This window comes from Echiichthys vipera (genome assembly GCF_963691815.1).
Source record: "Echiichthys vipera genome assembly, chromosome: 8".
NCBI lineage: Eukaryota > Metazoa > Chordata > Actinopteri > Perciformes > Trachinidae > Echiichthys > Echiichthys vipera.
The window spans coordinates 12018932-12046678 of record NC_139833.1 but is presented as its reverse complement, the minus strand read 5'-3'; the positions used below and the strand labels follow the sequence as shown (position 1 = coordinate 12046678).

Genomic DNA, 27747 nt, shown 5'->3' with positions numbered 1-27747 from the left:
GTAATTCAATTCAGTCTCGAGCTGTAGCGTTCATAGTTGTCCAGTAGGTGACGTAAACGCCCTGGTAACGACGACGTATGACGTAGTGACGTCAGAGGTCCTCTGCTTTGGCGCGAGGTCCAAATAAATTTGAAAACCTTCCTGATTCAAACTGCCTGAGGACGGCGGAGAGAGAGAGCAGCTACACGGGTGTCTAAAGAGGGCCTCACTGTGGATAAAGGGACTACAGCCGCTACAGGTGAGCATTCACTTTATAAGTTAGTAAAAGCAAAGTTGTTGGGGAAGTATCTCCGCAGTTGTTTCTGTTAAATAATAAAACTTAAAGCCATCGAGTGAAGCTACGCAGCTGCGTTAGCCAAGCTAGTTAGCCTAGCTTATGCTAGTTGTTTGTCTGGCTATCTGAATTCACAACAAGTCTGTACCGCTACTGTTTGGATAATTTAAATACTTATACTGAATAGCATTAGTTTACCGGTTACAGTTAAGTCTGTATAAATGCATCAAGTAAACTAATGTCTTTGTCTTTTTTTGTTCTTGAAGCAGGGATGTCGTGGGACTTTTTTGTGCCTTTGTGTGTGGGAGACCTGGTGAAGACCGGAGGGGTCAACCAGTACGTGGTTCAGGATGTGGTGCCCCCAAAACAGCTGCCCCCCTATCTCAGCAGTAAGTAATGAACTTTATGCACAAGACAACAAGTTGTAAAACGGTTATAAAACAGTTATAAAACGTTTAATACTAAATCATTACAGCAGACTTGAGCTTATTGTGCTTTACCTTAGGTTAACAAAGCATCACCCCAACTCCACCCAAAATAGCTAAATAAAAAAAAAAATGGAATTAAAAAAAAAAATTAACATCAAAAATCAGAAGCAGAACAGCACAACAGATCATAGTTGTCAGTCATTTCTCTCTGTGTTGGTCACATATTTTGTATCTTCTTCATACATATCTTATCTTGTACATTTTCTGTAACTTGTCTTTCATTTTCTGTGATTTTTATTTTACCTGTATTCTTGCATCTACTTCATATATATTTAACTAAGAGTTTACTGTTCATTTTTGTTTATACTTTCTGTATTTATTTAGCTAAGAGTTTATTGGACATGTTATACTGTATTTTGTTTATTCCTCCCTTGTGGTTTTGTAAGCTACTGGAAATTACATTTCCTTGCCTGAGTCATCCCAAAGAGATCAATAAAGATAAGTCTAAGGCCCAATTAAAACATTTCCTTAAGTTTACAGATAACTAAATTCCTTTAATTATCTGTTGCAGCTATTCCTTAACTGGACCCTGTTCCACATCTATTTTTCACATTTGTCCATATCCTCTTTTTTACCAAGCATTACATTTCCTCTGAATGGATGCTAGCCCTCATTGCAAACAAACATTGGATACAACCAGGAAGTGTTTTTTCAGCTGTGCTGCTGTGTTTGTGACTTTTCTAAAATATTTGTCCCTCTTCCACACAGAATTTAAGGCAGCATTGAGAAGCCAGGGACCTTTGTGTATATTGGAACACTTTGACACAGGCTACAGCGTGCTACAGTATGTATTGAACAATCTATTGCTTGCTCCATTTATTGATGTTAAGAACTGTATGAGCTCAAAACTGCTGTCTTTGCGTTTTAAGGCATTGCAGCTCAGTGGAGCTTAGCGTGAAAGAGGATACTCTGGAGTTACTAGTACAAGGTAAGACACTTCTTTTCAGTTTTCTACATTTAAATGGACAAAATGCAACATTAACATGCAGGAGTGATCAAACGTTGTCTGGATTTTCTCCTCCTTTCAGTGATTAGTGGCTTGGCTGCTTCCCTGCCAGCCCTTCTCATCTCTACCTCCATCTCAGCAGCAGAGCGCAAAGAGAAACTTAATGCTGTTAAAATGAGTGTCTACCTTCTCTGCAAACTCACTGAGACCTTTGAGAGTGACTCCTATAGACAGAGTATTGTCACAGCCCCTGGGAAGGTATGGATATAAGAGTCATTACTGAGGAATGCATTCAATGTCTATACAAGTGAATTGTTGCTGTTTTTAACAATTTTAAATGCCCGCATGATGATATCATGGCAAGTTTGATGATCCAGTCAGACCAAGAGATTGTGGTCTTTAGTCTGCTGTTAGATGGGTAATCTTGGTGATGTGATGGAGTTTTATCACACTGCTGTAAGGGCCCATCCACAGTTAACTTGTCATCTTCTACCACCTCTGCCCTCCAAGAGCAATGGGATGGGACAGTTAGAAGATGTCAGACAATGTGTGGATGTTTGTTTGACTTTGTGTGTGAGTTGTATGAATGTATATGTGTCAGCTGGCAAGAGACTATAATCTCAATATAGTTGGTTTGGCAAGTATGAATTACAGTCTTTGGTAACCTGAGGGCATATGTTGTATGTTAATTTTATTGCCGTGTGTGACTTTGAGTTGGATATATATTTTATCAGGTCTTGTCTGTCTCACACAGGGTAAAAAAGGCAAAGGGGGCGGAGACGGACTGCTACAGTGGGACTCGGAGAGAGAGAAGGTGCTGCAGGCCCTCGTCCAGCTCCTCCAGTTGGATATTCGTTCCCTCTGGAACCTCTCCTTGGTGGAGGAAGAGTTCGTCAGGTACTCTGCTGACAAAGGGGTCTTAGACTGAGCTGTCTTAATTCAGTTTGTTGGTGTAATTTCCCACTTTCTTCTCTGGATCTTAACTTTTATAACTCTTAAACTGTGATCAGATCTTCACATAAAAATAACCTTTGCCTTTCCAATAATGTAGCACCAAACCAAAGGTTAGACGATCTTGGAATGGTGTTAATTACTTAATGTTGTTATTGCAAATATTTCCTACCAAACCCAGCTTTTTATTTTCAACAGAAATATGGAGTAAATGTTTCCTACAGAAAAGATTAGTTTTGATATTAGACAAGCTTAGTACTTCAGCTTTTAGCAAAATGGTCACACACACACACAAACCTGTATTTTTTAGTAGTTAGTCTCGTGGACAATTACAAACACTGTATAGTTCTCTACATTTCTAATGGATGCGGTAGTTTGTGTATAAGCTGTAGAATTTTAACTGGGCTTAATGTTGCATTTCTTAAAGGTTTTGTACCACAACACAAACGGACTTTTAATTATTTGTTCTGTCCTTTTCTTTTCTTAGCTGTGTGACCTGCTGCTGCTATAAACTACTTGAGAACCCAACCATCAGCCATGTCAAGAGCAAACCCACCAGAGATGGTATAATCCACCTACTAGGGGTGCTAATCAAGAAGTACAACCACCTCCTGGGTTAGTCTCTCGGTCACACACCGAACCTGTGAGCAATATTTGTAACTGAGGTAGTATATCAACGCTGTCAGTTTAAAAAACGCCAAGAGTAAAAAGCAGCGCTACAAGACCTACTGTTATTCAGAATACATTGTACATTTACATTTTAGTATATACTCTTTTAACTCTTACAGGTGCCAGTGTAAAGGTGATCCAGCTGCTGCAACACTTTGAGCAGTTGCCACCCGTGTTTGCCCAGGCAGTGTCTGTGTGGAGCACAGAATATGGAGTCAGGGCAATCATAGGAGAAGTCATAAGGTCAGTATGCATCATTTAATGTGCATATTCTTACAAATAGTCCTCTTTGTAAATCTAATTCTTTGTCCCCAAATGATCATGTTTAGAAGTTCATGCTTTATTTGTCACCATTCTTTCAGGGAGATTGGTCAAAGGTCAAGTGAGGAGCTCGCTAGAGAGGCGTCAGGGGTCAAGGCTTTTGCTTCCTTCATCGCAGAACTCGGCAGCTTGGTGCCTGAATCAATGATCCCCAACATTAGTATGCTCATCACACATCTGGAAGGAGAGGTAACGCAGACTTGAACATATTCATCTTGCTCACATAGAATTCTTTATTAACAACTCCTGAATAGGGAATCAGAAATACTTTAATAATCCCAGGGGAAAATTATTTCCTATTATAATCTAGAGTCTCTGAATCAAAGGTTTGCTGTGAAATTAAATTGGCATTAAAGTTTGTGATAATGTAAAGCAGTAAAACTTAAAGGTCCCCTCCAGGCATTTATTAAGACATCAAGACAAATAATCCGTTTGGAACAATTAAGCGTGTCTGATGTTTCTTTCCATAAAAAAGTACAGCTTCCACAATCCTGAATCTATGTATATGCAAATTGCGTTCACTTCTAAAGCTTTCCTGCAGGACGCACACTGTTCTTTTTGTCTTTCCATACAGTTTGCATTCGCTATGAAGTGACTCTCATAAGGAGCAAAATGTAATGCATCTGTGTTCAAGTATTGACATCTGTCTATTTTGTCTTGTTATTTAATTTAGTCAATACATTCTCTTACTCAGATGCAGCTTTTGCTATTATAATGACGCCATGCATCACCCCTCTTTAGGATTTGAGGACTGATGTCTAGTTCAAAATGTGGTATCTCAATGACACAACGAACTCAGCATCTTGTCAGAGAAAAGTCTCTTCCACACAGCTTTAGTGTATTTCCCTTCATGCCCAGTGACTCATTGCCCAATGATGAGACCAAGGCGAATACGAGCTAACTGAATGAGAGTTGGGTTCTTCTTTGCCTTAATTGGCAGGTAATCTTGGCAGTGCAGAGAAACATTCCTGCTCTGCTGTAAGGGCCTGCCTACAGTGACTTGGCTCTCCCAAAGTATTCCTCTACAGTCACAGAGGAGTAATTGCTGGGTGAAGCTTACAGTGTGTGTTGTGTGTCTGTATTTTGTGTGTGGTGTAAGAGGGAAGAAGCTCACCCAGCTCTCTTTACTGTACAGTTAGCAGTGAGTTGCTTCTTTGGTAATCTGAGGGCAGTCACTAAAACATTATTATTTTACTAACACAAGAACACAGTTAGATGCAGACTTAGTCCCTATTTCCCCACTTTTTCCAGAGCAACTCGATGCGCGTTGCTGTGTGTGAGGTGCTGGGAGAGATCCTTGTGCGGGTCCTGTGTGGCGATGGGCTCGACGAGTCTGGAAAAGCTGACCGCGACCGCTTCTTTGAGACACTCCAGGAACATCTGCATGACACACATTCCCATGTCAGGGCACGTGTGCTGCAGGTCTACGCTCGCATAGTCAACAGCAAAGTATGTTTTCATTCACTTATAATGTATCTGAAAAAAATGCTAATAAAGTTTCCCTTAGTAACCATTACTGCCTTTGTGTTTAGGCACTGCCCCTGTGTAAGTACAATGAGGTCATGGAGCTTGCTGTGGGGCGTCTGATGGACAAATCTATAAATGTGGTGAAGAGCGCCATCCAGCTGCTAGCAGCCTTCATCGCACAAAACCCCTATAGTTGCAAGGTAACCTAAAACATTATTTAGAATAGATACAGAATTGCAGATTTTTTTCAGATTTCATTGGAATATATTTTTGTTTCTCTCAGCTGAGCAGTGCAGATCTGAAGAAACCGCTGGAGAAAGAGACCACTAAACTCAGGGAGATGAAAGAGAAACTGGCGGGGAAAGCGCCGGGTGAGGATGAACTGTCATCTTTCCAAAAAAGTGTATTTTCCTTCATGCCCAGTGACTAATTGCCCAATGATGAGACCAAGGCGAATACGAGCTAACTGAATGAGAGTTGGGTTCTTCTTTGCCTTGATTGGCAGGTAATCTTAGCAGTGCAGAGAAACATTCCTGCTCTGCTGTAAGGGCCTGCCTACAGTGACTTGGCTCGACCCAAATTATTTCCCAACAGTCCCAGCGGAGTAATCACGGGGGCAGAGCTGACAGTTTGTGTGTGTGTTTGTGGTTGGTTGTGTGTGTATTTGTGTACATGTGTAAGAGGAAAGGAGTACACCCAGCTCTCTTCGATGTGTTCAGTCAGCTGTGAGTTGCTTCTTTGGTAATCTGAGGGCCATGTTCAGAAGCTCAACAGAGCGGAACGTTTCTGTCCCCTAATTTAGTCTTCTCAAAATTCACACATGTAACTTTCAGCCACATCAAATGATCAGCAGAATTTAGCATTAATTAAGTTTCAAGTGAAAGTAGGGAAGAGTAGCACTATTGACCAGGTACCAACATCCTGTAGTTTTAGACGAGAGCAAAATAGATACATTCAAAAACTTGTTTTAAAAAACCTATCACTATTGTACCGGTAATTGCATTAGGGCTGTGATTTTAATGAGCATGTCTATGAATGAATCAATCATCCCTTTTTAAAAAAAAAAAAAAAAAAAACATTTTGTTGTTCATTACCTTTTTGGAAAGAATACAATCTTGTGTATCTATTGTGACACACCAGAAAAACAAAATATGATCAAATGGTGCCACTTGAACACAGTTTTCTTACCATTCTGTCCTACTGCTTATTGGTTTATTTTTAATATTTTTCTGTCAGTTGTTACTCATTTTCTCATCCTTACTGGATTTGAATTTCTCTTTTCCCCTACCTCCCGGCAGTGGCAGTGATAAAAGCATCTGAGCTGTGGGCCGCCATGGAGCCTGAGCTGCTCGTCGCTGTCAGGACAGAGCTAGAGCCCAAAAGTGAGGCAGAGAAGGAGGAGGTGGAGGAGGACAGGGATGTGGAGGAAGACAAGGAAGCAGAAGATGACAGAGCAACTGCAGTGAAAGTTGCTCAGTACCTCCGTGTCAACAAATACAGGTGATGCTAATAACCAGTGTTGGCATTGATAAGTGTCACTAACTGAAGGATTTTTTTTCTCTCTTACTCTGTCAATCAACAGTTTGATATGTGAATTTTTTTTGTCTACCCTTTCTGCAGGAATGCTGTGCGTCTTTGTATAAGAGCCCACAGCTGCTTCCCTGAATCTGAGATGTTTGCTTCTCTGTCCACTCCAACCACTGAGACTTTAATGGACACACTGGCTCTGATATTCAAAGGTAAAGCCTCCACTCAGTTCACCTGACTCATTTCTGTCATACTCATCACAAGTGCTTTTTGATGTGAATCTTAATGCAAGCAAGACTGAATACATTTAAGTTTGTTCTTTGTATTACCTTTTGATTCAAGGAAATTCATTTCATATTACCTTCTAGTGTCCATTCATTAAAATGGACCCGTCGCTATATTTGCGTTTCATAAGAGTATGAGTAGTAGGCCTTTTTTCTATTGGCACTTTTGGCCGTGCCGAGCAAAACCCACGCTGCACTGATTTGTTTCCATTACGAGTTTTAGCGCGCCTTCTCTGGAGTTGTGGAGAAAGCATGTCTCGTCGGCCAAATTTTAGCCTTTGTGTTCTGACGACATCTGCGTTTAGAAGTCCAGATGAAGACAACGATAACCATTTTACAAACAGATGCACAAATCCATCCATCCCCCCGATTCAATCAGTTACTGTTAACTGGGCTGAGCGTATCTGCCGATACCGATCCGATACTACTGTTGGATGAATGAAGCATATACCTTTCCATGTGAGAGAAAGCATCAGGCTTGACCTAAACATTAAGCCCTGTTAAAAAATAAAGGTAACAAATTGACACAGATTTAAATGTACTTAATATTATTAACCAATAACAAAGTATACATTAGCAGCAAAAACACTTCCATGTAAAGTGCACTGCAAACAGATATTTAAAATGTAATATAAAACCCTAACCAGTTTTGCAAACATAAAAACGAAGTGACTAGATCGCTGTAACTGTAATGCTGTGTATGATATTAATAAAAAAAGCAATATCAAGGTATCGGATCAGTGCATAATATTAATAATTATATTGAATTAAACAGCAATTACCTGTATATGCCAGCTTTGGTAGATGTCTGTCTTTATTTTTGTTAGTTTTATTTAAATCTAAGGTATATAACTTGCATGTAAACTGGCCCTGTACAGCATTTGTCCTGGTGCTTGAAAACCTTAAAAGTAAGGCAATTTGAATATTGTGTTTTCAAGGTTTGAAAAGTGCATGAATTTTGGATAAATTGCTTGAAATTGTATCCATATTTCTTTCACAACAAATAGTTATAGATATAAATATAATTGAATGTCAATTTTAACATAATAATACCATTTCTTTTTAACACGATTTTAGTAAAACAAGAGAAAAATGATCATTTTCAATTTATTTGTAGAAATACTTACCACAACAGCAAGGTGCCGGAAAAAGCTTGAAAATGGACCTTGAAAGCGCTTGATTTTGAAGGTGTACGAACCCTGCCTGTAATACTGGCAGATGGGAAAAATGAGACCTGTGTGCAAAGGCAATCAGAATTTGATGGCTGATGCCTTAGTATGCTGTTAATGTGAATGTAACACAGCGGCTGCCTTACACACACTAAAAGCCCTAAAAGCAAAGGTGATATATTTAACATAATTACTGTACAGTGATGGATTTTTAATCCCAACCTACTTTACATTATGTGACCCCTGATGTCTTACTCAGGCTCTGATGAGGACACCTCTGAGCTCAGCCAGAACTTGCCACCAACCCCACATAAAGAGGTGGAGAAGGAGGGGGAAGACGGGGAGCTGAAGAAGCAGGAGATGTTGGTGCAATACCTGAAAGACACTGAAACATTCGCCTTCAAAGTGGAGAGGGCAATCTCTGTCATTAACACCATGCTATACTGGAAAACCACGTCAGGTAGAAGGCAATATTCCCAAGAGTCCAAACGTATTCAATTGTGTGCATTTCAGTATAAATCATGTATTTAATGAGTAAAGAAATATTTTTCACATTTCACAACTGAAGTTTTTGGTTTTAGTGGTGCAGGAGGCTGTGCAGTTTTGTGTGACAGTATGCGAGTTCAGTGTTGCCAACTCTCTCAGTGGGGTGAGGAAGATGTTGCCTCTGGTCTGGTCAACGGACGCCGCCATTAAAGATGCTGTTGTTCAGGCATACAAGCATCTGTATCTGAACCCCCAGGGTGACACCATCAGGTCTGCAAACCTGCCTTCCACATACATGACAACATAAAGAGCCCTAAAGTTGACAATATAATGGATTTTCATTTGATTTATAAATTAATTTTAATATAAATGTTCCATTACAGTAATGTTAGGGCACTGGATAACATTAGTAACTATAGTTAAAATGTAGCAAACTGGAATTACATGATTGTGTTGTGTTGCAAGTTTAAATAGTCAGAATTCTGGTAGTGTTATTGCGATGCAAGCAAACATAAAAACCCCTAAATATTTGTTGTGGTCTTCTTAAAGTAGCTGTCTTGTCTTTTTTTAATCAGGACGAAAGCACACACTCTTGTTGATAACCTCTCTGAGCTGATGGTGGATGCATCTCTGGGAACAATCCAGTGTCTTGAGGAAATCGTGAGTTATGGCTCTCGTATAGATAATTTCTCTGTCAGATAGTCAATGATTGATATTAGGGATGTAAATTATTAACCGTTAACCTACAATAAGAATTTCAGTCAAACAAACAGTTTTTAAAATGGCTGCTAAAAGCGGCAGAATGCAGAAAGCATGTCCAAGCTGGTCTCGCGGATGGGAGAGCTGCAACTCAGTTGCCAACCAGTTGAGTTGGTTAAAGAGGGGCGGCTATTGGTCAGAAAAAAAGGCTAAATTAGTTTTCCTAATAGAAAGACAACTGTGCAGGATATTGGGGTACAAGTTTGGACCATTTGTAGAGGTAGCGTGTTTTCTCTATTTGGTGTTTACTGTATTTTGGATTGTGTGTATATACCTTGTTGGAGCACATAAGGAGTTGTAACCATTCAAACATGCTTCTGGTGGTTTCTTCAGGTGCAGGAGTTCTTTGGCAGTGGCAGCAATCTCCAGTCCACTGTAGTGCAGGTCTTGTGGGAGAGGTTCACTGGCAAACGAGAAACTTCTGGCATATACAGACGAGCTGCAGTGTTGCTGCTGGGCATGGCTGCACGGTAAGACATATTCCACTTTCAGCTCCTAAAAAAAAAAAAAAAAAACTTCTTAAACCATGATGAAAGGTTTTAACTTTGCTAGGCTTTGCCTTGTCTGATATTTTGGTAAGCATTGCCACTCTGCTCTAGAGGAGGAGGCCCATCTTCTCTTGACTGTGTATAGAGAAATAAGAGACTAGCTGAATAAGTGTTCATAGTGCATTTTTGCATTAATGTTTTGTGTTTAAGCCAAGGAAATGGAAAATCCATTCATTGTAGTGTACTCATGCAGCCTGGTATTTTCATCTGTATCTTGATAACGGACTGATCCCATCGCAGCTAGCGTCTATTCACTTTGTCATTCTGTCCATGTTGTGATCTGATCTCGGTTTGCACACACTGACATACCCACCTTCTCTACTGCACAGTGTAGTAGAGTAGGTGGGTATATGTCAGTCAAAACAAATGGCAAGTTGTAGGATAATTAGACACGATTTTTACAGCCTATGTTTATTTTCCAGCATTGTAAAAGGCAAACTGCTGTGGTAGTGCCTGCATGTGCTGTGCATACTTATGATTTGTTTAATATGGATGAGGGAGAGGTGTGCTGTGACTGGTTAAAACAGATTAAACTGGAGCTCTGCTGAGGTATATTACAAATTTTAAACAGAGTTGTGATGTTTCTGCAGCACTGAGCGGTCCTTTCTCATGACATTGTAAATTGCATTTACGTGTGGCTGACTGTAAAATCGGATTATATACCCATTATAATTTGTACTGAATGCTATGGATGTCAAAATAAATTGCTTCTTAAAGCAACAGCGTTGCTCTATTGAGCCTGTGTACAAACAGTGTATCTGAGGAGAAGAATAAACTCTTTAGTTTGCATTTCCTCATGTTTGTGGAATGTGAATTGGGTATGCATGATATGACGAAAATATGTAGTTGTGATTTTGGCTGATATTGCAGTTGAGATAGGATTCACAATATTGGATGATTTTTGCATTACGATCTGTACCAACGACGATTTTAGAGAAAATCTTTTATCCATTTAAATCCAGGTCTGTGCCATAGCAATTTGGGCATGTCGCCTCACAGCAAGTGGGTTCCTTGTTTGAATCCGGGCTGGGGCCCTTCTGTGTTGAGTTTGCATGTTCTCCCTGTGTCTGCGTGGGTTTTCTCCAGGTTCTCCGGCTTCCTCCCACGATCCAAAGACATGCACTTATTAGGTTAATTGATGACTCTAAATTGCCCGTAGATGTGAGTGTGAATGGATGTCTGTCTCTGTTTGTCCCGATCTTAGCTTGGATCGGCTACAGCCCCCCACCCCTGCAACCCCGATAGTGACAAACGGTTGAAGATGGATGGATGAACTGTTTGCTCTGTCTCTGGCAGAAGTCCTCATAGAACTGAGCATTGTTTTGTGTCATTCGGCGTTCCCGACTTTGCGGTCAATGTTAATGACTGCTCATGAATCTGATCAAACTGTGAAACTAGACAGTGCTGATCAAATATGAATAAAGATTCTGGAACTGTGTTATTTCAGCATCTTGATTCATATTTTATGGACACTGGTCTTTTACTCCAATACTACAGTGAAACTAGGCAGTCATTGACACTGCGTCAGAGACTGCTCGGCTCTGATTGGTTATTTTAGGTTTGTCGTGGTGGAAACTTTCAGATGCCATAAGGAGCAGCGAGTGGAGGCAGAGATACATGATTTGTTTCACAGATTGAAAGGATATAGTGACAATTTCAATTTTTGAAACATTTTTTTGTAGAAAGCAACTTACTACAGCTTTAAAGTTGAGTTGACTTAACAATAAAATCTATTCTTCACTGCATAGAGCCACTTCCTTCTTTGCTTTTTGGTTCTGCCTCAGCTACTTGACATTCAGCAAATCCTCTCATTAGTCAGAATACAAGCTCAGCCTCGGCTCCTCTTCATTGTAATCGAAGTCACGACTATATGACTAGGCTCCTTGCCAGTGCATTTCACTGAATATGAATTTTTTTTAGTTTTCCCCCTCAATCTATCTCAAAGACTACCACAGCTGTAGAGAAGAGCAAGCGAGTTAAGAGAATATCTGCAGTCCACCCACATTGCTGCCTCTCTTCATCTAGCCGGCAGCATTCACAACCTATTAAATCTTATGTGCCTCTCCTAACCCATCCTCCTACACGCATTATCTGGGCAGCAGCCTAGCACTGGCAAGGCCAGCACACAGCAGTTGGGGTGATGTAGGGCAGATGATAGTACCTCACTTGGCACAATCTCATGATCATTTGAGAATAAGAAATCTGTACTTTATGCCTCATTTGTAAAAATGTCTATCTTGTATATATGTGAATCCAACAGGGCAGAGAGGGAGGTGGTTCTCAGTAACTTGGACACTCTTTGTTCTGTGGCTCTTGGAGAAAAAGTGACTGAAGACTTTCTTCTGGCCAGAGACACAGTAATGACCATCTGCAGCATCACGGACCATGTCAGGGTAAGAACACATAGACCATGAGGGCCACATTGACGTTAGCCTGTTGATTGAGTCGGGATCGAAAATTGTCTTCTCTATAACCAGAGATTTAAGTGTACGGTTCATTTTGGGAGCCCGGAGAATATCATCCTAACTTTGTAAAAAAATTGCTATAAACATGATTTAACTGATGACATGTTTCAGAGGTCGCAACTGAAAATACTGTTACTTCTGCTTGAGCTCTCTGATGCCCCAGCTGTAAAACATGATATAAACAATGGATTTTCATATCCTCTATATTTGTGTGGACATTTGGGGGTAGTAACTGTTGGTAAACATCTGTTATGTCTATTTGGAGTTTTTAGAGGTCTAATGGGGCGTCTCTCTGGGGTCAAATTGTAAGGAATAAGTAATGTCACTGTGAAGGAAGCTATTCTATGGATTTGTCTGTAAATTACTTTCAAAAACTCATTGACAACATTGATACATACACATTCCTTATTTTGTATGGATGGGTTAGCACTTTAATATCCTTTTTAGAAGAAGAATTCCTTTTTTAATCCTGCAAGGGGAAATTTAATTTTTTCACTGTTATTATTCAGGTTACACACATGCACACTATATACATGCAATTAATGGAGAGATGTCAATGTATCGGTGCCCCGAACAGTTGGGGGTTCGGTGCCTTGCTCAACAGCACTTGGCAGTGCCCAGGAAATTAGCTGGCACCTCTCCAGCCACCAGTCTACAGTGCATTCATGGTCCACATAGGGACTCAAACCAGGGACCCTACGGTTCCCAGCTGAGTCACCTATGGACTGAGCTACTGATATATCTGTACTTCCCAAACAAGAGGGCTTCAACATAACATGTCGTGCTGCATTATTTTTCACCAGCAATCAAAAGGCGCTCCCTTCAGACTGCCCCAGGAACACCAGCTCTTCACCTGCCTCACGCAGGCCATCGCTGAAGGTAAATGGTGATAAATGTGCCCTGACTTCGTTGAGGAATAGTTTTCTCTTGGCCCTCACCACTCATGGTTTCTCCGTGTGACTGCTCCAGGTGTTGTGATGGAAGACCCTTACTGGCAGAGCTTCATGGAACAGGCTGTCCGTCTCCTCTACTTCCTGGCTGAATCCCCTGACCAGCTGTGCTCCCGGCTGCTCCAGCGCAGCGCTCGCCTCTTACTAGATCAGATTGCAGAAGGCGGCGATCTCAACAAGGATGCTGGCCAAGTGCAGGATGTAACTCAAGAGTCCAATGAGCAAGTTGAACAAGGTATGTCCCATTGTCTAAATTGTCACATAACCTGTCCAACATACTCTTAATCACATGTCCACATGTCTTTGTCTCCTGCAGTGAACTGTGTGTGTCTCGCCCAGCTGTTGGCTCTGTCTGGCTGCGTAGCTTTCTGGCAGGTGTCTCACCTTGAGCGCAGTGTGAGCGCTGAGCTGCGGAGGAGGAGAGGAGAGACAGAGGAGAGGGCGGAGAAGGAAGAGGGCCCTTCCAGCAAAGCTAAGGTAATGAGGCCTTGTATGACATTTGACTTGTTTACAGCACTGTACACGTGTAATATAGATATATATATATATATATATATATATATATATAAGTTTTTTACCATTTCAGATATTCATAATTTATATTTTTGACTGGCGCAATGTAAAGGGGAATTTGATCTGTTCAGAAAGTGTCTGTATGTCATGCACTTAACTCTCCTGAGAAATGGCATTTAGTGTGAAACTAAAAGCATTTATTGGTTATTTGATCAGTCAAATGACAGAAAACAGTTATATGGATAATCAATAAACAGTTCAAGCATTTTTGCTAGAAAAAAACCCTCAAAGGTGATCAAGCCCCTCCAATGTGAGGATTTGCTGCTTTTCTCTGTTTTCTATAATTAACTGAATCTTTATTTTTTTTTTTAGGCTGTTGGTTGGATTTTGATGCCATCTCTTCACCTTTTTTATAGTCAAAATAATGAAACTGCTAATCAAGAAATGACTCAATAGTTGTAGCCCTATTTAAGTTGATATCTGAGTTTCTGAAAATGAAATTCAGTTTAAAAAAACAATAAGTAAAATGAAATGCAGATGTTTTGTTACATTGAAGCCAAACAACCCCCTGTGTAGTGAAAATCGTTCTGAGCCTCAGCAGGATGGCGTGACAAGATGAATGTCAGTGACTCAGTCAGATGAGTGATGGCTCATAATTGTTCAGCCCATCAGGGAACAGGAAGATAAATATCTCCTAAATTAACATTAGAAGTTTTTCACTTTGCTATCTTTTCATAGTGGCAGAGTGGCATACAACAACATTTTAATGTTTGACTCGAACCTCTAATGTCCCTGGCACTTGGTATAACCACCAGGATGAGTGATTACAAATGATGTATTCGCAATATCTGTTGCTCTCTGGCCTGTCTGGTCGAGCTTCCACATTGTCTGCTGCGGCGTGGCCCCTTGAGTTAGCACTGGGTTTTAATCCAAGTTCTAATGTAAGTTTACTATTATGCTGTTTTCAACCTTCATTGTTCTCTCATTCTGAGAATGACACTACATTTTCTGTTGTGTCTATAAATGGAAAACCCTGGTTACTGGTAGCACTGTTGCAGCTGCAACATGTTGTGTAAACCTTGAGACACACTTTAATATAACTAACTAAAAGCCTGTGTTCTTTGTCATTCAGTGCAGAACTCTACTTTATGTCTGACAGTTTTGCAAAAGCTCATTAAAGCAACAAAAGGCAATTTGAGTATTGAATGCTTTATTTTCAGATTTCCGTCACTGTAAAATGTAGAAACTTTCAGTCTAGCTTGATCGCGGTGTGAAATATTTAAAGTAATGATAAATTGCTCTTCAGAGAGAAGTGTCTGTTTTGTGAAGCTTTTCTGTTTTTCCAACAGCAAGCAGCCAATGAGAGTTCTATGGAAGAGGAGCTGGGGTTAATGGGTGCCACTGCTGAAGATACAGAGGCTGAACTCATCAGAAAGATCTGCGAGACTGAATTGCTGGCTGGTAATGAAAAGCTCTTAACCCCACTCTTCACCTTCCTCTATTTCAATATTTGATAAAATGTTTCATTACGTTTTCTTAAACATCTCCTCCCCACCCTCCTCTCTCTGTTGGTTCAGAGGAGAACCTGCTGTGTGCATTCCTGCCCCTGCTGGTCAGAGTCTGCGGCTCTCCAGGACGCTATTCCCACCCGCAGCTCACCGCTGCTGCCTGTCTGGCACTCTCTCAGTATATGATGATAAGGTAAAAACATTGCATTTTCCCATATTCTTTATATATTTATTCAATGAGGGTACACTAAATATCAGAAAACCTAGATTAAAACAAATGGTGTACAAATAAAAGTATTTTGTTTCATCTACCAGGGGTTCAGACGTGTCAATGCTGAAAACCTGTGTAGGCATACTTTTTCTCCCTGCACAGAAAATGTAATCAGTAAAGAATTGGACCAAGAGGCAGAATCAGTAATGGCATTGGTGTCACCAAAATCTTATCAGTTACCATCCCTAAATAGTACAGTCTTTTGTGATGTGTTTATTGCGTGTGTGTGCGTGTGTGTGTGTGCGTGTGCGTCAGTCACAGCTTGTTGCCGGCATATAATGTATATATTTCAGAAAATGTAACTCTAATAAAACTGACCTTAATTATTAATGCTGTGATTTTCTTTATCTCTTATGTCAGTCCATCTGTGTGTGAAGAAAACATCCGTCTTGTGTTTACGGTGCTGGAGCGCTCTAGTCTTCCTGTGGTCAGGGCAAATGCCATAATAGCCCTGGGAGACCTCACCGTCCGTTTTCCAAACATTTTGGAGCCCTGGACACAGAATCTCTATGCCAGGTAATATAATGACAAGTTTAACTAAATAAGCCCAGTGATATAAAATTAATTTGTCACAGTAGCAGCTCATGCTCATTACCACCCCCACACTAAATTACTCTCTTTCAATTCAAATTACCACAATATCCATAGATTTGTTTTATTCCTTCCACCCCACATTATAAGTATAATGGCTCAGCTAAGTGGGTGTATTGTAAATGACGTTTTATCTCAGCCACCATCCCCGCCTCAGCTTGTACACTTGAGCCATCTTCATCTGGATCCCACCACCGCCACGTCTCAGTGTGTTGTCCCTCTCAACCGCTGAAGTGTTGCTGCTGTCACAATGCTCCACTGAGCCACATGATGGGAAAAGTTTACTCCTTCCATCACGACTTTTTAACAGGGGAAACAAACTTTGAGATGAAATATGTTGGCAAACTCTGATATCTGCTTTGTATCCCGACCTCTGGGGTTGCCATGGGAGACGGCCAACGCTTTGTGGCCAGTAGATAAGACCACCCCCACACACGAACTGGGGTGGAGCCTTTGACCGCCTCTGGCAAGAGTACTTTTAGACAACGAACATCTTAATTACTAGTTTGTTACCGATTGTGACGACAACCAATGACTAGTGTGTTGTAATTATACTGAGTGGTTCGGTGAGCAGAAGAGAATAATTTCGGGTGAAGTCAAAGGTTCTACAGGGGTTAGAGCTTTCATTTTGAAAACACTTAATGGTTTCTCAGTGTTTCCTGTGCATTGAGAGTCTGTGTAGTGACAGTAGCAACATAGTATTTATTGTTTAAAAGTAGGCCTACTGTACGTCCCCCGGGAGGAGAGAGCACTTCTGTGGATGAGCGATTGAGGAAGTGAGTATGGACAGAAGTGTAGATGATACAAAATATACTTAACTTTATTACAACATTTTTCTTTGATTACAGTGCCGATTGTTACTGAACTCTTCTCTGGTTTGTGTGAATAACATTGCAGACTGGATTAACAGAGTGACGGTTGCTCATAGGAATGCTCCAAGCGTGTGTTGAACGCTCGTCAATAGATCTGCATTGTGCTGGGTTTTAATGAATGACTATCTGGTCTCAGGTCACGTTTCATTCCAACTTTCTCCCCTTAAAACAACAGTTTTTATGTTGTTTTGTTTGTTTGTTTTTTTGCTGTGGTGGCCTGCCATGACAGAACGTTACCAGCTGAAACACTGGTTTGTTTCTTCCCAACAGCTAACTTAGAAGCTGAAGCCTCCTCTGTTTGATGAAGTGTGGTTTTAATTATAATGCTCACGTTGCCTTGTTTCGGACGTGTAAAACATTCTGTTCCTTTTTATGATATTCCATTGCCCTCCCTGTGTTTTCTACTTGATAAACGTTTCATAGCCTCCCCTCATTGTCTCCCACACACAGCCACCTCCACTGTTCTCTAGGCTGCTGCCCTGGAGCCACCTGATAAGCGCATTAAGAATTAATTACCCTGTCTATTGCTGCTGCAAGCTCCTGCATTGGCATGTGGCAGTGCAGTGTACAAATGTCTGATCTTCTGCCAGGAGTCCTGCTCTCTGGCATAAATAAGAAATGGTTAATGAGTTTCTTTTGTTCTGTGGTTTTGGTTGAGGGTAAAACTAAATTGGTCTCAGAAAGCATCAGATTGCCCCGCCGCAGCCTGTCCAATCCTATTGTATTCAGTTGAGGCGGTGATGGTTGTTTGCTTCCAGTAATGTGCTTCCTAATAACCCAGTCTTTAGAGAAAGCGTAATTGACTCGGACTGGGACATAACAAATGCACAGGTGGCAATTTTTTACCTCCACCCACGCTTTTATTTCTGCTAGCGGAACTGTTGGTGTCTGAAATATCTCAAAATGATTAAATGGTCGCCATTAACTTTTGTAGACCTTAATGGTACCCAGAGGCTGAGACTTTGGTGATCCTCTGACTTTTCCTCTAGTGCCACCAGCACATCAAAAATGTCCCCTAACCAGTAAAAATTCAACATCTTCTGAATGGATTGGCAGAGGATTCATCATAGTGACTGTGTTGATATCAGGAATTTTCATCTAAACATGCATATATAAATTTGTGGTTTGGAGTAAAGTGTCTTAACAAATATGGGATGGATTGGCATAATGGTATTTGAATCTGACATCCTTGTTCCCCTTGCGATGAAATGTAATGCGTTTGGAAATCCCTTAAAGCCCCTGACCGGTTGGTTTTAAATCTTTAGTATTTCTCTGTAAATGTAAGTATCAATGACTGCTGGATTAGCCAGAATCAAAGTAAAAGTTAAGTTTTTATTAAGTTTGACCCAAAAAACAGTTCACATAGGATGCTATCACTCATAGTAAGACACAGATCATAATCATCAGGTCAGACTGAAGAGGTAGAAAATGATTCAGCCAGTAATGTGCCATCCTTCTTTCCTCCAGGCTCAGTGATGAGGTTCCCTCTGTGAGGCAGACAGCTGTGACAGTTCTTACTCAGTTGGTGCTTAAGGATGTGCTCAAGGTCAAAGGTCAAGTCAGCGAGGTGGCTGTGCTGCTAATTGACCCTCACCCTCACATTACCAGTCTGGCCCTGAACTTCTTCAACGAGCTGGCCTCAAAGGTACACACACACACACACACACACACCCCTTAATAAGCCTGAATACATGGGATGGTTTTTAACTCTTTGGTGTTACCCATCAGGACAATGCAATCTACAACTTGCTCCCAGATATCATCAGTCGGCTCTCTGACCCGGAGAGAGGCATGTCCTCGGAGGACTTCAACACCATCATGAAGTGAGTTGTGTGACTTTTCATGATGTGTCAGGTCTAATTTGCTGCCGTCATCCACTAGGATTTGTCCATAGTGAGCCGAACTCGGCAGGCCCGTGAAACGTCGTGACTTGTTTTGGAAGCTGTCGAGGGGAAAGTTGGCAGCTTTTCTATTTCGAGAGCTTTGTTTAGATGCTGTATGGTGTGTGTGTGTGTTTTCAGACAGCTTTTCTCCTACATCACCAAGGAAAGGCAGACCGAGTCTCTCGTGGAGAAACTGTGTCAGCGCTTTAGGACTGCCAAGTGAGTAAATCTTCACCTCCTTCTTTCTCGTCACCTCTCACCTGCATCTTGTTTTTTTTTCTCTTCCCTGCTCATTTCTAAGTCTGTCCTGCAGACGTTCATTTGTGCAAGATGCCAGGGTTGATGTGTGGGTAATAAGTGGATGTTTTCCGTTCGTGACGAGAGATCGACAATTAAAAAGGGATTTGGAAATGATGGACGGGGTCGTTGCCCCACATCTCAACGTCATCATTACCCCAATGTGCCTCTTCTTTCACCTATTGGACATGGACCTACCGCCTTGTACAGTTGCCCCCACCAACACATATTCCTGTTTTGTTAAGAAGTAGCAGGAACAAGATGTACTCAAATAATTATGCTAATTAATTTAATTTCCATGTCACACAGTCTGCCTTCAGCCATGGCACAAAAAAAATTTAATTGGCAGTGAATGCTTTTATGTCATTGAATTTAGCTTTATTAGATTTTGCCGTGGCCTGAGGCATCAAGTTTTTGGGTTGTCCGTCCGTCCCATTCATGTGAATGCAATATCTTAGGAACTTGAGGGATTTTCAACATCCACTTCCACTCAAGAATGAACTGATTGAATTGGCTTCCAGAGGTCAAAGGTCACTGACCTCACAACATATTTTGGGCATAACTCAAGAATTCCTACATTTTAACTGACAACTTTTTACACAAATGTCTAATGGGATAAAATAATGAAGTGATGACACTCCAAAAGGTCAACTTCACTGACATAATTTTTCTGTTCATTATTCAACCTCATCAGTCTGAATCAGAAGGGGAGACATTTGGTCAGAAATTGAATTGGTGACAATGATCTTAAAACTGTACTGTTTAGATCTTCTGTGCTGTCGGGGTGAAGATGCGTCTGAAGCATCCACGTGTTACCAAAATTCACTTTATACACTTATAAAGTGAATTCCATCAAAGTCATCAGTACATATATTATGTAATTCTGGACAGTTCGGATGTAAACTGCAACTTACGGAGGCATACAACCATGAGGCAATAATTCTAGTTAGTTAGTTAATTATTTTAATTATCAAGCACAATCTTGACTTTGTTTTTTAACTGAATCTTCAGTTCTTCATTGAGGTTAGAGTTTAGAAGAAACATACAGAGTTGCCATTGTGTTTTAATAATTCTATCCTGTGTGCAAGCAGCTGTCTTATGTTGAATTTGAATATGTTGCTCTTCAGTTTGATTCCTCATGACCTGACCTCTCTGATTGTCAGGGACCGCTCCGTCTGCTTACTGTCTCCAGAATCAAAACTAAACACAGTGAAGCGGCATTCAGTTTGAATGCACCATATATCTGAAACTAACCCCATTTTCTGTTCTGCCATTTCAGTTTATTATGTTAAATGTCAGACTATACATATCTAGCACTGCACGGTAAAATGCTTCACAGTTGAGGTTACCTGTCACCTGCACTCCGACATCCTATTCACTCATTTTGTTTTGTCTTCCCGTATAGTTGAGGGAATGTAGACCGAACAATTGGCCGAGCTTCAGTCCACCTCTGACTCATGCTTCATCCAAGCTCAGAGGAAGGACGTTTTATATTACACAATGGCAAAGTGAATTTAGATGTATGACGTTCCTGGAAATGAGATTTTGTCCAAATGCCGGGGCAAAGCCATATTCACGAGTAATGGGTTTTTATGTTGAGGATGTAGAATTTCTATGCATTTCACATAGTTGCAAATCAGGTTTAGTCTCTAATCCCTATGACTCTACTTCTCTCAGGACGGAGCGTCAGTGGTGTGACTTGGCCATGTCTCTGTCTCTGCTGTCCATGTGTGAGCGTGGTTTTAAGAGGCTGCAGGAATGCTGGGAGTGTTTCAGCGACAAGTTAACTGAGCCTGGAGTCTACCAGCCTCTGCTCTCCATCACTGCCAAGCTCCGCCGTGGAGCCAAAGTCCAGTTCAAGGTGCTACATCTGCTCCATTTTTGTTTAAAGTATTTATTTTTTTAATTGTAGATGTAATCTTTGTCTTTACTGACCATACTTTTGTTTCCCAGGCCCAGGTTGATGAGTTTGAGAAGCGGCTGACAGCAGTTCACACACGGGGCCTTGAGAATGTGGAAAGTCCTGAGATGGATGAGAACCAAAACCAAGGTGGATCCTCTGAGACAGTGACTCGTACCCCTCTGCCCACCAGAGGCCGTACAAGGTCAAAGAGAGGTCGGTGCTCATAGGATGTCACTTTCATTTAACATTTTGTATTGATTATCTTGAGGTAACAATACATTATGTAAGTTTTACACAAGTATGATACCGCAGCCACCCCATGATCATAGGATGTCACTTTCAAGGGTCCTGCTGTGTGCATGCAGAAAAGTTTTAGATTAAAAAAAAAAAAACATTATTATTTTACATATTTCTGTTTTTGTTACAGGTCAAGCAAAGCCTTCAGTTTCTGGATGCAACGATGACAGTTTTGTGACGCCTCATAAATCTAAACCGCGCAAGTCAAAGAAACCTGCGATCACCTTCAGCAGTGATGAAGAGGAGGATGAAGACGGTGAGTGCACCTAACAAATTACATTCTCGCTTTTCACGATTTTACTTATTGTCTCTTAAGCAACATATATTTTGGATGGAATATCAAAATTACATTCATTTAGGGCGCACTCGCACTGTCTGCCATACCGCGCCCCGGGCTTTAGGGTACTTGCCCCCCCCCTCCCTCTCCCCCCGCCGGCCAGCCCGTTTGCACTCACACTGCCTGGGCCTCGCGCAATTGCTTCTTGCTGTCCATACGTCATCACGCCGTAACACGTCACACGCATTGATTGACGTCATCGCGATGCGTCCCTTTGGTAACAAATTTTTCCATAGACCTCAGAGTTTTTGTGCGTCTTGTTCGACTGTTTTTGAATATTTTCATCCGACCAAATCTGCAGTAAACACTCCACCTCCGCATCAAACCAACGTGAACCTTTCGCACTGTTGTTGTTGTTATAAATGTCTGTGCATGGTCCGTCTTTTTTTAAAATATATATGTCCGAACAGGCGTACATAAAATGACTTGTAGGCCTCGTGCTCGTGCTCGTACACACGCACACGCTCGTACATTTACAAAAGCCCACCTCTCTCAAACGGGCTGTGGACGGCCAGCTGGCCGCAGCTAGGCGCTGAGCGGTTGCACTCACACTGGTCAAACGAGCTAGGCTTTACCCATAAAACCTGTTTGGGCCCTGTGCGGAAGGACAGTGTGAGTGTGCCCTTAGAGAGCTGAAACTACCAACTATTATAATATTTATTAAAATGATGATACTTCTTAATTGTTGGCCTATAAATTAAATAAATATGTCCAAAACCAAAAGATTCAGTTTACAATCACCTAGGACAAAGAAAGCAACATACACTCACATTTTAGAATGAATGAGGGCATGCTCGACAGTTTTACTTGAAAATCACAAAACGATTTATCATTAAAATAGGGGGCAATGACTTTTTCCGATTTCTTTTCTCAACCAGTATTTTTGGCACAAGTCGGTAAATACTTTGGATCAATACAATAAAGTTCTGTGTTGGAGCACTGGGCCGAACCACACTAGGCGTCTGTAAGAGGATATAGGACTGTTGGTCCTAAAAGTGGGCTGTGCATCGCAGCAGCACTAATCCAAGATCTGCCAATATTTCTAATGGATTTGATGGATAACAACTTAAAAGGATTAAATCAATATTTAAGTTACAAATCAAGATAATGTCAATATACCATTTTCTTCTAAAGTGATACTCAGGCTGAACACTTGAAAACTATCCCTGAGCTATTTTTCAATGTCCTTCTTGTCTTATGCCTCATTTTCACTGCACGACTTTGGCATCACCTTGTTCGAGGTTCCAAGTGAGCTGAGCCGATATTAGCAAGTGGAGTTAAACCATTGCAGACCACTGATTTAGAGAACTGTCACTAGTGTGACACAGAACATCCTGCACAAACCTGCCAGGCTATTTTAATTTTTTTAATTTCGCTTAACTCAGTTTTGTTTTTTTTCCATGGCAGCCCAAACAATGATGCTGTGGTTAATTTACCACAGCATCGTTCAGCATTAGAGTCCATGACTGGTCTAGGACCACAACCTTCGGCTTGTCCAACTTCTAATCCTCATTTGTTTCATCAGATGCTGTGATGGCGGAGAGTGAGACCCCTAAAGTGACGACACCCATCAACCGCTCATCCCGAAGAGCTCGCCTCAGAAACTGATCTTCTGTTGTTTTGTCTTGTTTCCGTGTCTTTTCCTTTTTAATCTTTTTTTCTGAAATGATGCTTTGCATTTTTACATATTTTTATGTTTTTAATCTTTTTGTATATTTTCTTTAAAACCATATTGGTACTTGGCAACAAACTGAAGTAGTCTGACGTCCCTCATGACATGGAATCAAGACGTCTTTTAATAAACATTGTTCTGGTTTTAATAAGAACACTATGGTTGTCTGTCTCTTTTTGAGCTGCGTCACTCACCAGCCTCTGCACGCTGAAGAAACCTCCAGAGGCTTGACACTAAGAAATGTGTGAAGGGTTATGTCAAGTAAATTTATACCATCATTACAAGCTGCTTTGAATGTCTGCTTGTATCATGTGTTTGGACAGGGGTGTTTAATGGGTCGTCACAGCTGGCTCAGACAGTATTACTACCCTACATGCTTCTCCACTTCACTTTCCTCTGTTTTCTTTCCCTTTCTCATAGCATGCTCCTTCATACCAATTTGATCAGCTGAGAAACACTTACTCTGTTCCTCACCAGTGAGTGTGGCTGCATGTTGTTTATTTACAATCATGTGTTTTTTTTCCTATCTTGTTCTGTCTGACACATTTGCTGTTGCCTCGTTGGCCGCCTCTGCTCTCCTGTAATCAATCTCTTTTGTAGGTCTCCCTCCGCTCTCTGCCTGGTGCTTTTCTCCCTCCCATCCTCCTCCTCCACCTCCTACTCTGTTGCCTACTTTTTCCTCTTACAGCGCTCCTTCACTGACATCGCATGCATGGTAGTTTAACCCCCTCCTCCCTCCCCTCATCGCTAATCTCTCTTTCGCCTACTGCCTCTCCCACACGTTGTCCTCTCTGAAAAGATGAGAGGGGTGCATTTCTGTGATTGATATGTTATGTAAAGACACTTGCCAACAACAGGCTAAGAGTGTGATTGCAGCAGCACTTAGGTTTTTAGAGGACAAATTTGAGTCAAATATATTCAGTGTGTGCTCAGCGCCAAAACAAGTAAATGTGCCATATTTAAAACTTTATTTTGGTGCTGTGCAAAGCTGAATTCTACTTGTTTGTGCAAGCTGCTCTAAGTAAAGGGAAATAATGCATGTCCAGTATCTGATGTACATTTTTAACTGCTGGGGGTTTATTTACTTGAAATAATCAGATGCTGCTGAACTTTGAGGTCAGTGTGTTGGATCTCGCAGCTCTCGCTAGTGTTGTAATTTGGCGGCAGGGGGTACAGGGAGCAGATGGCACTGACAGACTGTAACTTACCCAACAGAGAGGGGAGGTCAGTGCATGCTGGGAAAGTCCTCGGAGACAAAGGGAAGAGAGGGAGGCTGATAAGCATAAGGAACATTGGTGCAACATGGGAAATGTATAATTCAGATTATGTCGTGACATGAAACAGGTGAATCTGTCCAGCAAGTTCATAACTCACTCGTCTCATTGATGAGGCATTAGCCGACTGTTGCCCTCTGACCTTGCTTTGTGCAGCACAGTTTGGCTCACGGGGTGCACACAGTCACCTTGGCAATGACAATCGCACTCTCCAAGGCTATGACATCACTCCAAAGAAAAAAGGAGATGAGGAGGAGGAGGAGGAAGATTGGGGGGGGTTGTCTCTGTCTCTACAAAACCTCTGCAGCATCCCAGCAGATGCCCCAACATTCAGCTCCTGCCAAGAGGACAGACGCAAGAGGAAGAAGATCATCCTTTCAATTCCATCACAGAGCAAGGAGAAGGAGGAGTCCGCCAAGTGAGATAGTGATGCTCCCTGCAGGTGCCAACAAGTGAGAGGTAGCAAAGAGACCGAGAAGCAGGGAGATGAGTCTGTGAGAGCAGAAGACACGCAGAGCTCTGAGAGAAACCAAACAGGTGAGCACACTTTTGGTTATATTTCTGTATTCTTTTTTTTATAGTTATCCATTACAGTCTTTTTTTATTTTTTAAAGCAAACTACACATTAAGTAGAAAATGCATTTCCACAATTCAAAGCAACCTTGTGTATAATTATAAAATAAGGATTGTGTTAAATTCTGATTTTAAAGAGGTATTTTCTACATTATTCTAACAATAAAAATGTGAAAGCCTCAGTTTTCCAAGCGATACTGCCAGATAAGTACTTTTTTCAAATGCTGACTCTGAAATTGAGAATTATTAAACGTAGTAGAAAGTTTTCCTCTTGAAATGACAAAAACTATATAATAAATGTATCCTGATGTTTTATCTACTCAGTTGTTTAATCCAGATTTTAAAGCCTAACCAGGAACAGGGGGCTGCAAATCATTTCCATCTAAATGCCCTTTTTACAGTAAATTGCATCTTTTGCATCGTTTATCTGTATGTTTGATATTTATTTAAATGTTGAATATACGAATGAAAAACACGTTTTTTAAATATCCTGAAGCCACCGGTTGAGGATTAGTTTAACGTGTCTGCAAAGGCGACATCAAGGATTTTCAAAAAATATTTTTTACATATATGAGTATGTGTTTTTGAAGTCATTTTCATTCATTTCATAATCTCCTCTTTGCAGCCGGTGTATTTTCAGTTCTGCTCCAGTTTTTCCTGTTTGTCATCTGTACTGCCATGATGTGTCCTGTGCTGCTTTGTGCCACCCTGCTCCTCCTGACACCTCTGGAGATCACTGAGGCTCGCGCTCTGCACCCTTCTCCTGATGCTGTGCAGGTATGGAGAGGGGGGGCAGGAGGATAGAAAAGGAAGAAAAGAGGATGGAGGAGAATTCAGAGTGGATGGAGGATGTAAGAGAATAGTGCAGAAGGAGGGGAGGGAGACCAGGAAAGAATAAAGAGAGAGTAATGAAATGTATCACTGATTGAATTATTCTCCCTCGTACACTCCCTGACAATTAAATTGGATATTTTCTTTCCACTCTGTAGTTTATGGAGCAGTTTCTGGAACGCTACAATGACCTTTTGACCCTGGACGACCTGGAGAACCTGTTGAACAGCCAACCAGAGGAGCAGTCCACCCTCTCCTCTGGGGCGGTCAAAGGGGCCGAGTACCCCAAATGGGCTGACGCACAAACGCAGGCGGAGACCCCCTGGCTGCGCCTGCTGAAGGGGGCTCTGGCCAATCAGAAGAGAGCAGAACCCGACCGGTCACGGAGGGGATGGAACCGAGGATGCTTTGGGCTGAAACTGGATCGGATCGGGTCCATGAGCGGACTAGGCTGTTAGTGGAGACAAAATAAAGACTGATGGCATCCTTCTTAGAGTATAATAAGGAAAAACACACATGCAAAGGCGTTCATGTGCACTGAAGGTTGTTTACACATGTGTAGACTACATGTAGTACGGTGTAAACTTGCAGCGTTGCTAATGTGGTTTCATCCAGCGTAGATCAGATGCTTCACACTGTTGTGGCTGCTTTAACAGAGCAGCTGTAGTTTATTCCATGTGTAAGTGTTAAGCTGAATATTATGTGAGCTATTTACAACATATCATCTTTTAATTGTGTGGCTTGTTTTGTTTTTAAATAAATTGGCACTTTATGAATTTGTAGCATTTGTCTTCGTACAGTAAATGTGATAATCGTTACATCTGTGGACAGAGATGGTGTGTAAAATCAGTTGTAACTGACGTAGATATTCAAAAGTGATGGCAACTGTGATTCCTGCTGATTGTTATTTTTTGTCTACTTATGATTTGCATGAATAAATGGATTTGACATTTGGGGTGTTCTGATTTTTGCTTACATAAGTTCACTTTCCCATACCTAAATCCCAGTCAAGTTGTCCATCAAAATGCAGCTTCAAGTTCTCCTGACAATTATTTTTAACCCTTGATGCGTTGCTAAATCTATGGGCTGTTGGAGGAAGTTACATTTCCTTGGTGGCTCAAAAAAAATTCCTCATGAGACACTGCTACCTCCAAAACTGTTTTTATTCAGGTATTACAGCCAAGTACCATGGGGCAAAAATCCTCTACGGGGAAATGGAAATAAACACACAGGCATCTTTCTCAGATAATCACATGTAATGCTCCACTCGACATTTATAAAATGTTTACATAAATACGATACACATGTATGTTTGCATTCTTTATACCAGAAATGTGCCAAAATTGAGAGCGATACATTAATTCTCCCCCTCCACGTGACCTTAATCAGTAATCTTTTTGTCTTCATTCTCAGAAATAAATGAATCTACAATTCCACGAGCAACTGAGCTGACACCATCGGCAGATGAAGATAATGTCGTTTGACTAAAAGCTCCAGAACAGCTACTAAATGGACCTTTAGGTGAGACCGCTGCTCCCGAGGTCAAGAAGGAACTATGAGCGAAAGCCATTTATTTTTTTATGTGATATCCTGCGTATTTGTGTCATATGCACTCTGTATA

General features: G+C 41.2%; 2 protein-coding genes across 3 annotated transcripts; both read left to right on the top strand.

The window, feature by feature from the left end:
* Nucleotides 1-167: 167 nt before the first annotated feature.
* On the top strand, nt 168-23536 carry ncapd2 (non-SMC condensin I complex, subunit D2). 2 transcript variants are annotated; one of them, XM_083919145.1, is made up of 32 exons: nt 168-238; nt 544-663; nt 1471-1546; nt 1632-1690; nt 1791-1966; nt 2463-2605; nt 3147-3274; nt 3448-3571; nt 3691-3838; nt 4901-5098; nt 5182-5316; nt 5400-5487; nt 6415-6616; nt 6737-6855; nt 8356-8556; nt 8678-8852; nt 9158-9242; nt 9675-9811; nt 12150-12282; nt 13158-13233; nt 13324-13539; nt 13621-13781; nt 15167-15278; nt 15395-15518; nt 15957-16112; nt 18527-18704; nt 18788-18882; nt 19081-19161; nt 20917-21100; nt 21193-21355; nt 21570-21695; nt 23302-23536. In XM_083919145.1, the coding sequence occupies exons 2-32, from the start codon at nt 546-548 to the stop codon at nt 23382-23384; spliced, it is 4200 nt and encodes a 1399-aa protein (XP_083775271.1). In that variant the 5' UTR covers nt 168-238; nt 544-545; the 3' UTR covers nt 23385-23536. The 2 variants fall into 2 exon arrangements, with proteins under 2 accessions (XP_083775271.1, XP_083775272.1); XM_083919146.1 differs by having other exon boundaries at nt 174-238; nt 541-663.
* A 1598-nt stretch (nt 23537-25134) lies between these two features.
* nppcl (natriuretic peptide C-like) lies at nt 25135-26584 on the top strand (the record flags this gene model as incomplete). Its single annotated transcript, XM_083918938.1, has 3 exons — nt 25135-25259; nt 25921-26072; nt 26285-26584. Exons 2-3 carry the CDS (start codon nt 25974-25976, stop codon nt 26582-26584), a joined length of 399 nt encoding a protein of 132 aa, XP_083775064.1. The 5' UTR covers nt 25135-25259; nt 25921-25973.
* Nucleotides 26585-27747: the final 1163 nt, after the last annotated feature.

What these genes read in the sequence shown, in the direction of transcription:
- ncapd2 (XM_083919145.1), top strand. Translation starts at nt 546, where the DNA reads ATGTCGTGGGACTTTTTTGTGCCTTTGTGTGTGGGAGACCTGGTGAAG. An exon ending in CCCCAGGGTGACACCATCAG is followed by an intron (nt 8,853 to 9,157) that starts GTCTGCAAACCT and finishes TTTTTTAATCAG; the next exon opens with GACGAAAGCACACACTCTTG. An exon ending in CAATGAGCAAGTTGAACAAG is followed by an intron (nt 13,540 to 13,620) that starts GTATGTCCCATT and finishes TGTCTCCTGCAG; the next exon opens with TGAACTGTGTGTGTCTCGCC.